Here is a 15,830-nt window from a genome sequence, read left to right as displayed (position 1 = left end):
TGAAATCTCTGAAACTACCATGCCATTGGAAAGATAATGAGACCCATGCGATAGCTTGTAGGGGAACCAGTTCGTGTAATATCTCACGGAATGCATTTTAATCCTTATAGTTTAAAAATGAAGTTGTTTTGTAACAATGGGGAAAGAAAGTTAATTAAGAAGTGGTGTTTTAATTAAATGATGCAGCATTAGTAAGAGATGCTACAGACCCAAACTATTACATTTAATTCACAATTTTCTTTCCAACAGCTACAAACATAATCATGTTACTTTCTTCTTCTTTTTTCAAATAACTTGCAAAATTCTTTTACTATAATATAGAGAAACCCCATGGAAACCCAAAATTTCGTACAAACTACAAGCAATCTATTAACAGAAATGCAACTTTGAAGTTCTTTCGACTCTGTAATGTAATGCAGGCTGGATCCGTGAAACAAGCAGATAGTAAGTTTTAAAATCAGGCCGTCTTTGTATTCAAGTAGGTGAAGATGATGGCAGCGAGGAAGGGGAGGAGAAACACAGCCCATATGGTGCATTTGAGCTCGAACGACAAGGGGATTGAAAGAGTGTGGGCGAATGCAGCTGCTGAAAGGAGCAGAGAAACTTTCTGCAATGCATTTGAAGTTGTGGTGCAATATGGGTTGATAAAGAAAGCACCCATCATCAAAATGAAGATAAGTAGGACAAGGAAGGAAAGCAAAACCATGGGAAATGGGAGGTGTTGATTGGACTGATGGGGTGTCGCATATTGGAGGGATACACCCAGTGCATATGAAAAGCAAAATGCTATCACTGTATTTTGCCATTGTTGATGGTTCTGGAGTGCAAGTAAAGGGTGTAGCTGAGAGGGCAATTGAGGTTGTGGGGATGATAATGCCATTGGCATTGGCATCCTCACTGCCTGACCTTCGATGTCCACACCAGCTATGATCGCTGGCTGTGATAGTGATGGTGGCTGTTCTTGCAGCCTTTGCAGGTATAAAAATTCAGGACGGAATCGGATGAAAGTTGCTGTAATTGAAAAAAGAAATGTCTGAAACTTTTGTTGGAAAATCATATTGATTGGTGCAATGAAGAAAGAAGATAAACACACACAGATATATATATATATATATATGTGTGTGTAGACTGCGGTGGGGCCGAGCTTGATATAAAAAAGAATGAAAGGAAAAGAAAAGTAAGGGTGCACCTCTTTTTTAAAAACACAAACTTGGACATCCGAATTTGTTGAATTAAGCATATTGGGTTTGGGTGTTAGATTTATCACGTCTTGTCTGTTGTTTAGATTTGGCAACATGACAGTATTGGAAAGCAACCCCTTTTCCCTTTTCAGATGATTTGTTTTTTTGAGTATTTTTTCACACATTTGAATAATCATCTAATCATCATTGTTTAAAGTTCCGGAGGTCCGACTCCTGTATTGGTTTTGTCAAATGCATGGTGTAAAATAAAGAAAGAAGCCAAAGGTTGGCAAAAGAAGAGGTAAAGGGAAGGACTTCTGAAATGGTCTTTCCTTGGCAAATTAAAGTTTTTTAAAAAATGGAAACTTCGTGACCATAAATATCAAAATCATATTATATTGGGGGGTGGAGTGGAGCCCCGATTATTGTATTAGTCTTCGTGCTGTTTGATAATAGGCCAAGGTGATGTAGTCATGTTTAAGGATGTTTAAACGATTACTAGTTGGGTTAATCAAATTAAATTAATATTAGCGAATTAATTATTTTTTTAATTTTTAATTATTAATTAAATCAAAATTTTAAAAAATATAATTTAACAAGATGTTAATGTTTTGTTTATATTTTTAATTTTAAGAGATTAAATTGTAGTTTTATCATGTTAAATGTATGATTTTATTTTTTTAAGAAAGTCAAAATATAATTTTATTATATATTAAATTTAAAATTTAAAATTTTTGAATAATTTTTTAAAAAATCCATTTTTGGAACAAATCCCTTCCCTGAACTAGAATTTGCCCCTATTTAAAGATAAGAAACATATTAATCAAGCACTTCATCATAAATTGATGTAAAAGTGTAACTCATGGTTGACATGAGAAATTGAGAAACCATCTTTTAATCGGACTATGGACAGGTCCGAAGTAAAGTTGGCCCCATTATTTTGTAGTAACAACATGGAGAAAGATCAAAGGCACAAGGAAAATTTTGTATGACATGTTTTTCAACCTTTGTGATCAAAAAGTTACTAATACTGCGTTTTTTCCTTCACTATTTTGACATAATTTATGTTGTTTTGGTGATGGTTTTCTTTTCGAATATTTTTTAAAGGAGAAGAGCCGAAAAGGAAAGAGATGTTTGGAATATTGAATTTAGTGTTGTGGTATCATAAAATTGAAACTAAGATGTCCCTCAACTAATCTCACCACTTTGCGTAAGTTTTTTTACATTGATTTGATAAATTTTAGTATTTATAATTTTTAATTTTATCAATTTTAGTCCCTACACTTTTGAATTTTTAAAATTCAGTCATGACCAAACAGTAGCAACTAAATTCATTTGGTTAAATAATGCTATTAGTCTTGTTTTATACGTAAAGTTATGCATTTCGTCTATGTTCTCCATTTGGATCATTCTTACTCTTTATACAAATTCTGAAATTTTAGTCTTGACACATAATAGTAGATAAATCTATTAAATGATTTATTTTAATAATATTGGAATATAGCAAGCCGACATGATATTATACATTTAATAATATGTTTGTTGCATTAAATTTTGAAAGTAGTAGAACTTAATTTAATGAATTTAACACCTACGACTTGCCAAAAACAAAATTTTTAAATTTTATAAAGTATGAAATTTAAAATGACCTATTTATTTCATCAAAAAAATGACCGATTTTAAAATACAGAATTAAATACACAATTTATGCATATTATAATTATTAATATTATTATATTTTTAATTATTTTTAAAGAGTAAAACAGGTAAATCATTAAATAAAATTAACTAAATTAGCTTTGCATATTGTCATTCATCAATAACCTTTCAACAAATCCTCTAGAGAGTAAAGTGGAAATCGCCAAAATAAACTATTCAAACAAATTGATTAAATTGACGATCCCATAATTTCAACCATCGATCTAGTTTTAAAAACTCTAAATTTTAGATTACTTTGACTTTATTTAATTTATAGCTTCACATAATGTAAGTAGTTAGGTTGTCAATATCTTATCATATATTGTCACTAATGTTGGTCTCTCTCAAGTGTCAACATACATCAATATTATTAAGGGTGTTTACAACCTATGTATTCTAATCTCACATGTTCATGTGTTGATGTTGGATTTCCTTTTTCTGTTTTTTTATTGAGAATTGGGTTAATTTACTCCTTTAATAGATTTAATTCTCAAATAATTATAATATATTTATATTGTAAATAAAATATCGAACCGAACTAAATATATTTAAAATATTTATTAAACCAAATCTTATAAAATCGAACACTTCAATTTAAATCGAATTTAATTTTTTTCTCACCTCTACTTATATCATAATATGGCAACATTTGGGGGTAAACCCCAGAAATGTTGTAAAAAAGTGAGAAAATAATGATTTAACAATACAAGGGGCAAATGTTGAACATGGATGCAAATTGGCCTGCCTGCACTGCACCTCTCTCAATCAAAGGCAGGAAAACAGAGTGATGCAGATTTCTCACGTGGACATGGGGGCCTAACCCACACTTTTCTTGGCTCTATGCTCCTTTCTTACCAAGGATATATTCTCTTTCTTTTCTTTTTTTTAATTTTATATAATAGATTGCAATTTGTAATTATGTCTATAAACATATTGGAGATAGTTCAACTGATCTTTTAATCATTTATTCAACCAATCAATTTAAGAAAACTGTTTAATTATGATTTTAGTCCCATCTATTGTGCTAAATTTTGGGTTTAGTCCTCCAAGTTGACATGAATTAGTCCCTTTACTGATATAATGTTATTAGAGCCTAGCAGTTAATCATTTATTCACCTCAATCAACTTCAAAAAATGATTCAGTTATAGTCTTAGTCCCACTACTATACTATACTGAAATTTAGGATTTAATCTCTCTATTTTAATTTGATATAATTCGATATTTCTGCTATTATAACGTTATCAATATGTCCAAATTGTTAAGTCTGTTAGTTATTGCAATCAATCATTCACCCGATCAACTTTAAAAAAGAAACCAATTTAGTGAGGTGTAATTCTTCTACTTTTATAATGTTATTAATAGGTCTAAATTGATAATACCATTAGTTGATATCGTTAAAGTGATAACATAAAATTTTCTTTTTAAAGCAATCTTAAACATGTGATCAACATGTAAATTTATATCGACTTAATATATAATTGATAAGTATGCAATCAATTAACAGTAATAATAATAATAATAATATAAAATAAAACATCAAATTATGCTAAATTTGAAGGAATTAATAAAGTTATTATAACAACTCCAAAAACCCATCATGGAAGAAAGAGGAGTAATTTAATTTATGAAAGAATATGTTTTATTTAGATCTAATGGTTACCTAACCTTTCTTTATTTTTTTAATTAGAGAATCATTTTCAATGTGTCTTGGCATATGCATGGCAGATCTACTTTCATAGTTTTGTGTGATTTGTTATAATATTTTTTTTGCTTATTAATTATAATTTATTTTAATAGGCTAAATATGCAGGACCATCCATGATTTAGACATTTAACTAGTAAACCACACCAAGCTCATAAAAGGAATATTTATTTTATTCTTCTTTTTTTTGTTCATCATTTATTCTTGATAGCAATGGTGACTTCCATTTGGAATATATTTTTAAAGTGATTCTTCTAGCTATATTAGGGTTGAGTTAAATTTAAAGTCGGAAATTCATAAGTTTTGAATCTAAAATTTTAATATAATTAATTAATCGAAATAAATTTGAAAGAAAGTCATCATATTTATATATGTAAAACTTTAACTTAAATCTCAAATTTTAAAATTTTAATTTTATTACTAAACCGAATACTCATTAATCAATTTTTTTGGGTATTAATTATAATAATTGAAACTTAATGTAAAAAAAAAAAAGAGTTTCCTTAAGAAAATTGTTAGCTTGATGGATAAGGTAGGGAATATGGGTGATGGATTTTTATTAATTTAATTTGTTATGATAAAAGGATAAGCAACCAAACATCATAAATTTTGAATGGAAATTGTCGTTGAAATTTGGAAACAGTAGCCTCAAGTGTCGGATGTGTTTGGTGTTTTGATGAGACCCATTACCTTCTTACATTTACATGATCCAATGACTATACTTAAAAAAAAAAAAATAGGGTAGAGATTAAATTTTAATTTTAGGATAGTAAAAATATAATTTTATCATTTGAATAATATATGTTTTTATAATTTTTAAAAATTAAATTAAAATTTTATCATTTTTAAAGGGTCAAAGTGTAATTTTAATTTTATTAATTTAAAATTTTTAAATTTTTAAAAATAATAAATAAATAAAAATTTATTTTAGGGGTCTAACCTCCTGGCCGGCTCCTATTAGCTACAACCCTGTACTCAATGCTAGACCTATCATATGTGTTTTTCTTATATTGTTTTTAATAATATAACCATATTTAAAACAATGTATAAATTATATATTTCATAGGATCAAACATTGGATACCATATTAATATTTGAACCCACATTCAATAAGTTATCACTACATATATATATATATATATATATATATAAGTTGGATATTTATTCATTACTTTATCATTTTAGTCATAATCTCGTTTGTTTTAGTCTCTTTACTATATTAAAAGTTAGGGTCTAATTCAATAAATTAGTATAATTTAATTCATCTATTTTATAATGTTATTAGTAAATTTAAATTGTAGAATTACCGGTATGGATTTACTGATAAAATTATAAACATAAAAGGGCGGTATTATATTGAATTTAAAGAAGAGATCATCTCAAATTTCAACACAATAGGGGGACTAAAATCACAATTAAGGAGTGTAGCCAATGGCCACGACCTTTGCTTAACGTATTGATAAGCCCACTTTAATCAATTTCATAATGATGGTTTAAGTTACCTTAATTAGAAGAAATCAACTGCATCTGATCTGCTCCAACCGTTGACCAACATTAGTTGGCAAGTTTCCCAAATTCTCATCTTTATCTGACGCTGACGTGGCAATATTCCAGTGGGTACCTGCTCTACATTGGGTCTTTCATCTTTGTTTTAGCATTGGAGTTAGCCACCAAATCAACCACTAACCCCCACACCAAAAACAGCCAAAGCTTTATATAATAATAACAATAAGCCTTCACTGTGAAAGAAAACAAATTATTTTCCATCAAAAAGAGAGAGAAAAAAGCTTGTGAAGAATCTATGCCATGAAAGGAAGAGAATTGAAGCTCAAAGATTGAAACTTTGTTGCAAAGTTTTGTTCTTTTCACCTCTGGTGCTTGAAGAAAGCAAAAAACAGAGAGGTAAAAAGGACCCTCTTTTCAAAGCTTTCTTCTTTGTATTTGTTTGTTGATTCTTGAGTTAGATTGGGATATTTCGTATTTCTATGTCAATATAGAAGATATTGAATTTATTTGAAAAAAAAAAAGTGAGCATATGGTGTAATAGTGAATTGAAAAATGCGTGGTCTTAAGCTAATAGAGAGGTTCAAAGGCACTCAAGTTCATGCCTTGAATCCACCAGATGCCACTGTTGTTAACTCTACTGGTTCTTCTTCCACATCCAGTAAGCTTAGTAACCATAGGGTTAAATTTATAGGGTCAAAACTGAAATCCAATAAGGCCTGCTCTGGTTCAGGAGCTAAAACATTGCTTCCTTTCGGACTCCCTAGGACTGACCTTCTTGAACCACCCATAGAACCTCACTTGAAATCCATTCAGTTGGTAGAAACCTTATCCAACCTATATCGCCGGTTCGAGACTTGTTCAGAATCGGAGAAATCGTTGGTATGCATCGAGCAGTACTCGGTTTTGAGTAGCCTTGGTGATCCTAAGTTACTTAGGAGGTGCCTCCGTGCTGCGAGGCAGCATGCCTTTGATTTGCACTCCAAGGTAGTTTTGTCGGCTTGGTTAAGGTATGAGAGGAGAGAAGATGAGCTTGATGGTGTATCGCCGATGGATTGTAGTAGGTTCGTTCTTGAATGTCCTAAGGCTGCCCTCGTATCTGGGTACGATCCAAATTCTATTTATGACCACTGCAAGTGTTATCAAGAGCGTAGTGAGTTCACACAAGTCTCTAAGGGGGATGAGTTTTTGGCATTGGAAGAAGATAGTGATCTCTGTTTTCGTGTTGGCAATGAGGATATTAATTGTATTCGATTTAAGATTGCTGCGCTTTCAACCCCATTTAAGGCTATGCTATACGGGAGTTTCACGGAGTCAAAAAGTTATAGAATTGATTTTTCGCAAAATGATATCTCTGTGGAGGGAATGAGAGGTGTGGATTTGTACAGTAGGACTAGGAGGGTGGACTCGTTGTCTCCCGAGATTGTTCTGGAGCTATTGTCTTTTGCAAATAGATTCTGTTGTGAGGATATGAAGTCTGCTTGTGATATTCACTTAGCTTCTTTGGTCAGTTGCGTAGAGGATGCTTTGGATCTTATCGAATACGGGCTAGAGGAAAGGGCGAATGCTCTAATAGCTTCTTGTTTGCAAGTGTTGCTAAGGGAGCTCCCAAGTTCTCTTTACAACCCCAAAGTGATGAAAATATTTTGTAGCTTCGAGGCCAGGGAGAGATTGGCTTCGGCCGGGCATGCTTCTTTCCTCTTGTATTATTTCCTAAGCCAGGTGGCTATGGAAGACAGTATGGTGTCGAATGCAACAGTGATGTTGTTAGAAAGGCTGAGAGAATGTGCCACGGAAAAGTGGCAGAAGGCTCTAGCTTTGCATCAACTGGGTTGTGTGTTGCTGGAGAGGAAAGAGTACGTAAGTGCTCAATGTTGCTTCGAAACAGCTAGTGAGGCGGGTCATGTTTATTCATTAGCTGGCATGGCAAGATGCAGGTACAAGCAAGGGCAACAGTATTCAGCCTACCGGTTGACAAGCTCTCTTATATCCGAGTATAAAGCTGTTGGGTGGATGTATCAGGAACGGTCTTTGTATAACATTGGGAAGGATAAGATTGCCGATTTGGAAACTGCAACTGAGTTGGATCCCACCCTGCCATTCCCATATAAATATAGAGCAGTCTCAAAGGCCGAGGAGAAGCAAACCAGGGCTGCTATTTCGGAGATTGACAGAATCATCGGTTTCAAGCTTGTTCCGGACTGCCTGGAATTGCGAGCCTGGTTCTTAATGGCAATTGAGGATTATGAAAGTGCTTTGAGAGATATTAGAGCACTGTTAACTTTGGATCCAAGTTTCAAGATGTTCAATGAGCAAGTAAGAGGGGATATTTTGATTGAGCTCCTTAACTATAAGGTTCAGCTAGGAAGTCAAGCTGACTGCTGGATGCAACTTTATGATCGATGGTCTTCAGTAGATGATATTGGCTCTCTAGCTGTCATTCACCAGATGCTGGTTAATGATCCCGGAAATAGCCTCCTTAGGTTTCGGCAATCTCTGTTACTTTTGAGGTAAGCCTTATGTTATCAAGTTTTCGTTTAGTGAAATTCTTATTCTCCATGTTGATTTTTAGTGAGGTTGTGAAACCATAGTCAATCACTGCTGTCGTATGCCAGGATTGTTCAAGTCTCGTTTTCTGGGATTTTGTTGTTCACAGCTTTGGTCCTACCACATTTGATTAGATGAGCAAATACTGAATGTACATAACATTGCAGGCTAAATTGTCAGAAGGCTGCTATGCGATGTTTGCGGTTAGCTCATAACCATTCAAGTTCTGAGCACGAAAAGTTAGTTTACGAGGGATGGATTTTATACGACATTGGCCATCGTGAAGAAGCTCTTGCTAGAGCTGAGAAGTCCATTTTGATTCAGAGGTCATTCGAAGCCTTTTTCCTGAAATCATACACATTAGCAGACTCCAGTTTGGATCCCGAGTCTTCTTCTTACGTCATTCAGCTTCTGCAGGAAGCCCTTCGATGCCCTTCAGACGGTCTTCGGAAAGGACAAGTGAGTAACTCTACGCTCAGACTATGTCATTGGACAATCTTCTTCATACTATTTGATTGCTTTTGGTCATATTTTACAGGCACTCAACAATTTGGGCACAATCTATGTGGATTGTGGTAAACTGGATCAAGCTGCAACCTGCTATATGAATGCCCTTGAAATCAAGCACACGAGAGCTCACCAAGGGTTAGCACGCGTATACTTTTTAAGAAATCAGCGGAAAGCTGCATACGACGAGATGTCCAAACTAATAGAGAAGGCACATAATAATGCCTCAGCATATGAAAAGCGATCTGAATATTGCGATCGTGAGACAGCAAAGAATGATCTCAACATGGCAACGAAACTGGATCCACGTAGAACTTATCCATACAGATACAGGGCTGCTGGTAATTTTCAAAATTTTGTTTCTCGGTTTCTTAAATTTGATTCTTGTTTGAGACCCGGATTTTTCCTTATTGTTCTTTAGCCGACTCAACTCCTTGTATACGAAGAAAAACTAGTTGAGAATCTGAAATTGCTAACATTCTAAACTAGTCTGGCTATCATAAGAAGGGCATGAAATTCATAACTAGATATATATACATATGATCTAATAAATCTCAAAGTCAATACTGACATGCTGCATTGTATGATTACTTTGTTAGTGTTAATGGATGACCAAAAGGAAACCGAAGCAGTTGAAGAGCTTTCAAAAGCCATAGCTTTCAAGCCTGACTTGCAAATGCTGCATCTTCGAGCGGCATTTTACGAGTCGATGGGTGATATGAAGTCAGCTCTCTGTGATTGTGAAGCAGCACTCTGCTTGGAACCGAACCATATGGACACGCTTGATCTGTATAATAGAGCACGAGACAGAGCCATCAGTCCACAAGAAATGTGAGAGGCATCATCGTCATTACATTTCTGATAAACTTGCTGGATGTAGCAGTCAGTTACAAGGAAAAAGAATCATGGAGTCTTTTCACATCGAGCTGCTGAATGACCCTCAGTGTGGAAAGGAAAGGACCCGAAGAGAGTTGCTTGCAAATGCGAACGGGCCTTATGGAATCAGGTGTACCTTGCCACATAAGAAAAGATTTAGCCTTGTAGGTTAAAAGGGATCACACTGTTGTGACTTTATTCATTCCTTACAAAAGGAAATCGTATACAAGTTCAGACCCGTTGAGGGGTTGACCAACTCTCCATGGACAACACTTCGAATATTCAGTTTCGTGTTAGATAGTAAAATAAACCCTGATTGTTACATTTTATTTGGAAATATGGGAAAAGAGCAGCTATTTGTGGGAATATGACAAATGCCAAGGACAGTAAAATGGAACTTGTGCTTTTTCTTTTTCCAAAAAAAAAGGGTTGAATTTTATTTTGGACCACTCTATTATGCTCAAATTTGCAATTTAGTCCTTATATTCTATTTTTATGATGTCATTAGTCCAAACTAAGTACTTTTAAGTTTTAACAAGAATAAGGATCAAACTATAAAAGTAACTATTTGAACTAGCTAATGACATTATAAAAATAGAGGATCAAATTATATGAAATTAAAATGTAATAACTAAATATTAAATTTAAATATAATAAAGGAAGGAGAATCAATTCTTTTATTTGGTTTTTAGCTCAAAAATCAGTAATTTCGGTGGAGAATGATAAAGCCATTTGTTAGCAGCACCCAGTGTAGATGGCACTAAAAAGATGCCATGAAATGGACAGTCCATCATGTAAGAACCAAGAATAATTTGATAGGATATGTTTGGATGGTAATGGCAATACTTTGCAGTAGAAGAAGAAAAAAGAGTGATATAATGATATGTTTACACATGGAGGGGCAGAGGGACTGGACCCATGGTCTGGTTTGTGGACCAATGATTGCTTAAAACCAGCTGCTGTTTGGTTTATGAGTAGAATCGGACACATCACCTGAAGTGGGGTTTGTTTACCTCCTAAAAAAGACAAGACAACCTTGGTAGATGATGTTGATGTGATGACAACATTTCCATTGATTGGCTCTGCCTATTACTGCTATAGTAAGTGGTTTAAGTCTCAAAGGCATGACCCAAACTGATGCTATTGTAACTTTGCAGTTTCGAAATGGATTTTTTGGATAGGAAAAACCATAAAGAATTGGGTCCTAAAATAGCCCATAAAGAGTGTTTTGAGATGCGAAAGGGGCTGTCAATTAACTTTTGTCACCGGTTTAGAATTTTCATCTCGAAATTCATATGATCTTAGTTAAATTTTTAGGGTTCAAATCCGTCTATGTTAGCTTTAACTTTAGAATTATCAATGAAAATATTCCAGGGCACCAAAAATAAATCTAGAGTAACACAAAATGAATGAGCAACGAAAAGATAAAAAAAAATGCCACAAAAAAGTAACACATATAAGATGTTCGAGTAAATGCTCTCAAAGTATCTCTACTACTTTGGAAGATTACAAATGAAAGGGAAGGTTGCCCTCCCCAAATCTAATTGTACAGATCAAATTACATTAACAGTTGAGATTAGGATCTATCTACAATATGAGAATCCTAATAACTCAAGTTTTACTGGAGTGTCTAATTTGGTCACAAGACTTCAAGTAGATAAATTTCTTCATATATTCCACGAATCGAGCTAATTCAAGTGGATTAAATGAGCATCATTTGATCAATTAACCTTCATGAGACATTCCGTATACATTTGTCAGGAGCTTTGATTTGCAGCCCATGACACTTTCTAATAGTAATATAGTTCACCAAACCATTTCAAGTTTGTGTTGTTTAAATTCAAGATTTGGTTTGGATTTTTTAAGTTATTACGAATTTAGATAATTTCAAGTTTAAATAATTTTGAGTTACTTGTTCGTATTATTTAAGTACAAATCTATTTAGGTTCGAGTTGCTAATTTTTGGGAAGTAAATTAAATTGAGATTGGGACTGGATTAATTAGATTAGAAGTCTTTTTCAAGGTTATTGTCCATGTCTACTACAACTACAACCATCATCAATTCAATATTAACCCTCCATATCCCTTTCTATAAAGGTTACATAGTTTATTCAACATAAGCTGGAAATTGTCCATAAGGAGCAATCATTTTTATTCGGAGTGAGATAGTTTGGTTGGGGTCAATTTTAGAAATAAGGAAAAAAAGAAATTACGATTATCTTGCAAAAATTTAGTTTTTAATTTATTTTATTTTTTAAAAATAATTTGTATACACTTTTAAAGTTATTTTTATTTTAAATATTTATTTTAGATATCATAAAATATTTATTTTATATCCTAAAAGGAATTTGATAAAATTTAATTTCACTTGGATAACAATAATAATTTGTTTACTTTGTAAATAAAAATCAAATCAAATCAAATTGAACCAAAATGATTTAAATTTAAATAGTAAAGAATCAAGATCAAATAAATTTAAATTTAAATAGAAATCGAATTAAATACTACAACTCAAAAATAAAATGAAATCAATAATAGATTCAGATATCCAAATATATTCAAAAATGAATTTTAAAGATTAATATCTAAATATACAACATATAATGTCCTGATGGTCAAGAGTTCATTGGCCCGGATGTGACCTACGTTCGAGTTGAGATAGTCATCAAAGGTATTCATTGCTCCATATATGAGCTATGTTCGAGTTGTGCTAGTCAAATTGGTTGTTTGGATTTTACCTAATTCAAAAAAAAAAAAAAATCCTTCCATCACTTATATTTGCAACTATCCAACATGATCCCACCAAGGAGCTCAATTATTCAAATGGCAAAATCCAAAATCATAAACTTAAATGAAGCGAGCCCAAAACCTAGAGTAAAAATCATTTAAACCCTAAATCAAGTCTTACGGGTGACAAGACAAACAGGGTAAAAAAACTGCCCGTAAATCCTGGATCCATGGTCACCCAGCTTTTCTTCTCTTCATTATCAAGCCTAGTAATTATGGAAAGAATCTCTTAAACATGCAGGAACCCAGATTTTTTTGGCCTCAAATAGGAACCCCTGTTTTGCGGACAAACCCCAACATATGTTCTTGCAAACCATTATTTTATTTACTACTGCTTTCGCATCTTTCAAAACATCATTCTAAACAGTTCCAGGGAATGTAATAACAAGAAGACCTTGTAACAAAGTACTAATTGTTCATGATAATTGAATAATAATAGGGAGAAAAAAAAAAGAAAAAAAAACTCTACCCATTAACACTAAAATCAATTACAGTTACACAAAACTTAAGCATGCTAAAATGCTACTGTTTGTCCCTTTCAATGTTCACTGCTTTTTAATGCTACAAAAATTACAAAAAAGGTTAGTTTTTTATTGTTGGAATCCAACGTTAACGTTAGTAGCTAGATTGGACTCCCATTAAATTCAGAATCAATTCAAGTCAGGGCTATAATAGAATAGAAGGAGGCATAAGAGATCGAGCTAGAACCAGAAGCGAAAATTTTGCCTTTTATAGTTAAAAGAAAAAGGTGTTAATTTTTTTAGAGGGGAGCATAAGAGCAAGAAGGGCACCTGATGAGACCATTTTCGTTACAGTCCGTACAAATCTTGAACCCAGATTTTTCAGTGTAAATTTTACGGCTACCGTTACACTCGTCGCACAACACGAACATGTAACCGCCGCAGACACCGCAGGTAGCGGGTTCGGCCGCTGACAGTCCTTCCATTAACTTCTTGAGTTCGCCGGTCTCGTGTAGCTGCTTGATTTCCTCCGCCCCGCCCAAATACCTTCCGCCGATGAACACCCGCGGCAAGGACAACTTGCTTTTCCCCAAGATCCCCTTCAACTCGTCCAAGAACCGTGAGTCCATCGACAGATCTCGCTCGTCAATCGAGACACGGAACCCCCGGAGGATCGATCGTACGGCTTTGCAGTCCTCGAAGGTCGACCGGACCACGCGCAGGCTGGTGTAGTAGACCACAATGCGCTTATCGGCGTCCGGGATCGAAACGGAAACGGACCGATCCGAAACCGAATCCAGTAACTTCCTGTTGGATTCGGGCCGGGTTTCGCCCCAGGCGCGGAGTATAGAGTTGGCGATCCGGACACGGTGGAAGACATTGGCAGTTCTTTTGGCTGCCGAAGAGAGGGGAAGAGAAGAAGAAGAAGGAGAATAATCCTCAGCGCAAAGGTGTAGTATATCTTTGAAAGACGAGCAGGAGAAAGGAGATGACGTGTCGTGAATCCGCCGCACCGGTGATTTTTTGCTGCTACCCCACGGCCGCCACATTTGATCGATACTTTTTTCCCCTTACCAAGACTCAATTTGAAATTGAAAACACCATTAAAGAATAAAAGAAAGCTTGTTTTAGGTTCTTGGGGGCTTGTTTGGTTAAAGGAAGAAGGGCAATGATTGAAGAAGGAGGTTCAAAAGAGGGGGATTAGGGTTTTTTTATCAGTATTCTTTTTTTGTTTGGAGGTTTGGCAGTGGCTCTGTGGGGAGGAGGGAGGTGGGTGGTTGGTCTATTGGTGAAGGTGGTTGAGAGGGTGGGTTTTGTTTATTTTAGCTTTGAAAAGGGGTTTAAAAAGAGGCATCAAACTGTAACAAGGAGATGGGGCATTACATTTTGGGTTTCCATATTCATAATACCCAGCAAGTCCACTTGATTATGGATAGGATGGACTCTACTTATTTTAAATTTTAAAATTATCGTGATTGAGAATTAATTAGGTTAATATTATAATTTTTGTAATAATATAAAATATATAAGTTTAAATTTAAAAGTTATAGATAAAATGGTATAAAAACAAAGTTAATTTTGCTTTTAATTTTAGGGTCAATTTTGAATTTGTTTTATTTTCACGTCAATTTCAATTTATTTTGAGTTCAAATAAGTTGACTTTTTAATAATTAAATTAAGTTGAATTAAATTTTTAGCTCAAGTTTTCTTTTCTTTTTGTAAATCCCATGTGTTTTCATTTATTTTACGGTTTTTGAGATTAATCTTGTTCAAATAAGAAATAGTATTCAGGTAAAATTATTCCAACAATCAACTCTAAGATTTGAACTTAATTCAAATACTTGAGAAGAAAATTCACTTCCACTCCTTCCAACACTTGTTGGTGCACTCCTTTGCATTAGGATGTGGGCTAGACGAATCGGGCAAAGTCGTGACTCCATCTGTGACATAGAATATTGTAAATTTACAAGTAAATTTAAAAGTTGTCCTGCGTTTTGTTTCTCTTTATGTTTTTTTTAAATTTTAATATATATCCTAAAAAGATAAATGTAGTGAATAAACTTCTTTACACTTTAGCCTAATTATTTATATTAGATTATAACACATCTACAATGTAAATGGAAAGCTTCATATATATACTTATAAAAATGATATAAAATTTAAACGAGGCTTTGGTTGAAATGGTAAAGTTAAGAGATTAAATACGAGATTAAATACCATAATGTTTTAAGTTAAAATTGTATTATATATATATAGATTATATATAAAATATATAAAAAAACTCACATTAATATTTATTATTTTTAAATTTTTAACTGAATTAAAATTTTATGGGCAATTATTCTTTAATTAAATTTTAATTTTAATTAACCCCCTTGCCCTCATCATTCATCTTTCATTATAGATATTTCCAGTCACACTTCTTTTTATCTAGCATTCTTTGGTGGGACATTAGGTTTGGATTCAATCTTGAGTCGAGCAAAAATTATAATTTCGCATCATTATATCAAATTATTTAAATACTATATAATTTAACTAGTTTTTAATTTTTCATTATTATGTACAGA

General features: G+C 33.4%; 2 protein-coding genes across 3 annotated transcripts; one reads left to right on the top strand and one right to left on the bottom strand.

Moving 5' to 3' along the window:
• Nucleotides 1-6,223: 6,223 nt before the first annotated feature.
• LOC108483592 (ethylene-overproduction protein 1-like) lies at nt 6,224-10,390 on the top strand. Its single transcript, XM_017787075.2, has 4 exons — nt 6,224-8,595; nt 8,800-9,091; nt 9,171-9,480; nt 9,739-10,390. The coding sequence occupies exons 1-4, from the start codon at nt 6,641-6,643 to the stop codon at nt 9,972-9,974; spliced, it is 2,793 nt and encodes a 930-aa protein (XP_017642564.1). The 5' UTR covers nt 6,224-6,640; the 3' UTR covers nt 9,975-10,390.
• Nucleotides 10,391-12,538: 2,148 nt separating this feature from the next.
• Nucleotides 12,539-14,707, bottom strand: LOC108480689 (uncharacterized protein At5g39865-like). 2 transcript variants are annotated; one of them, XM_017783764.2, is made up of 2 exons: nt 13,594-14,707; nt 12,539-12,753 (listed from the first exon to the last, which is right to left on the bottom strand). In XM_017783764.2, the coding sequence occupies exons 1-2, from the start codon at nt 14,310-14,312 to the stop codon at nt 12,750-12,752; spliced, it is 723 nt and encodes a 240-aa protein (XP_017639253.1). In that variant the 5' UTR covers nt 14,313-14,707; the 3' UTR covers nt 12,539-12,749. The 2 variants fall into 2 exon arrangements, with proteins under 2 accessions (XP_017639253.1, XP_017639252.1); XM_017783763.2 differs by having other exon boundaries at nt 12,539-14,707.
• Nucleotides 14,708-15,830: the final 1,123 nt, after the last annotated feature.

The sequence above is a fragment of the Gossypium arboreum genome, chromosome 1, assembly GCF_025698485.1.
Source record: "Gossypium arboreum isolate Shixiya-1 chromosome 1, ASM2569848v2, whole genome shotgun sequence".
Classification (NCBI taxonomy): Eukaryota; Viridiplantae; Streptophyta; class Magnoliopsida; order Malvales; family Malvaceae; genus Gossypium; species Gossypium arboreum.
The sequence above is the reverse complement of the archived record's forward strand: the minus strand, read 5'-3'. Positions and strand labels throughout refer to the sequence as shown.

Excerpts from the sequence above, each read along its gene's own strand:
- LOC108480689 (XM_017783763.2), bottom strand. The coding sequence starts at position 14,312 with ATGTGGCGGCCGTGGGGTAGCAGCAAAAAATCACCGGTGCGGCGGATT.
- LOC108483592 (XM_017787075.2), top strand. The coding sequence starts at position 6,641 with ATGCGTGGTCTTAAGCTAATAGAGAGGTTCAAAGGCACTCAAGTTCAT. Across the intron at positions 8,596-8,799 it reads CAATCTCTGTTACTTTTGAG|GCTAAATTGTCAGAAGGCTG; the intron begins GTAAGCCTTATG and ends ATAACATTGCAG. Across the intron at positions 9,092-9,170 it reads ACGGTCTTCGGAAAGGACAA|GCACTCAACAATTTGGGCAC; the intron begins GTGAGTAACTCT and ends CATATTTTACAG.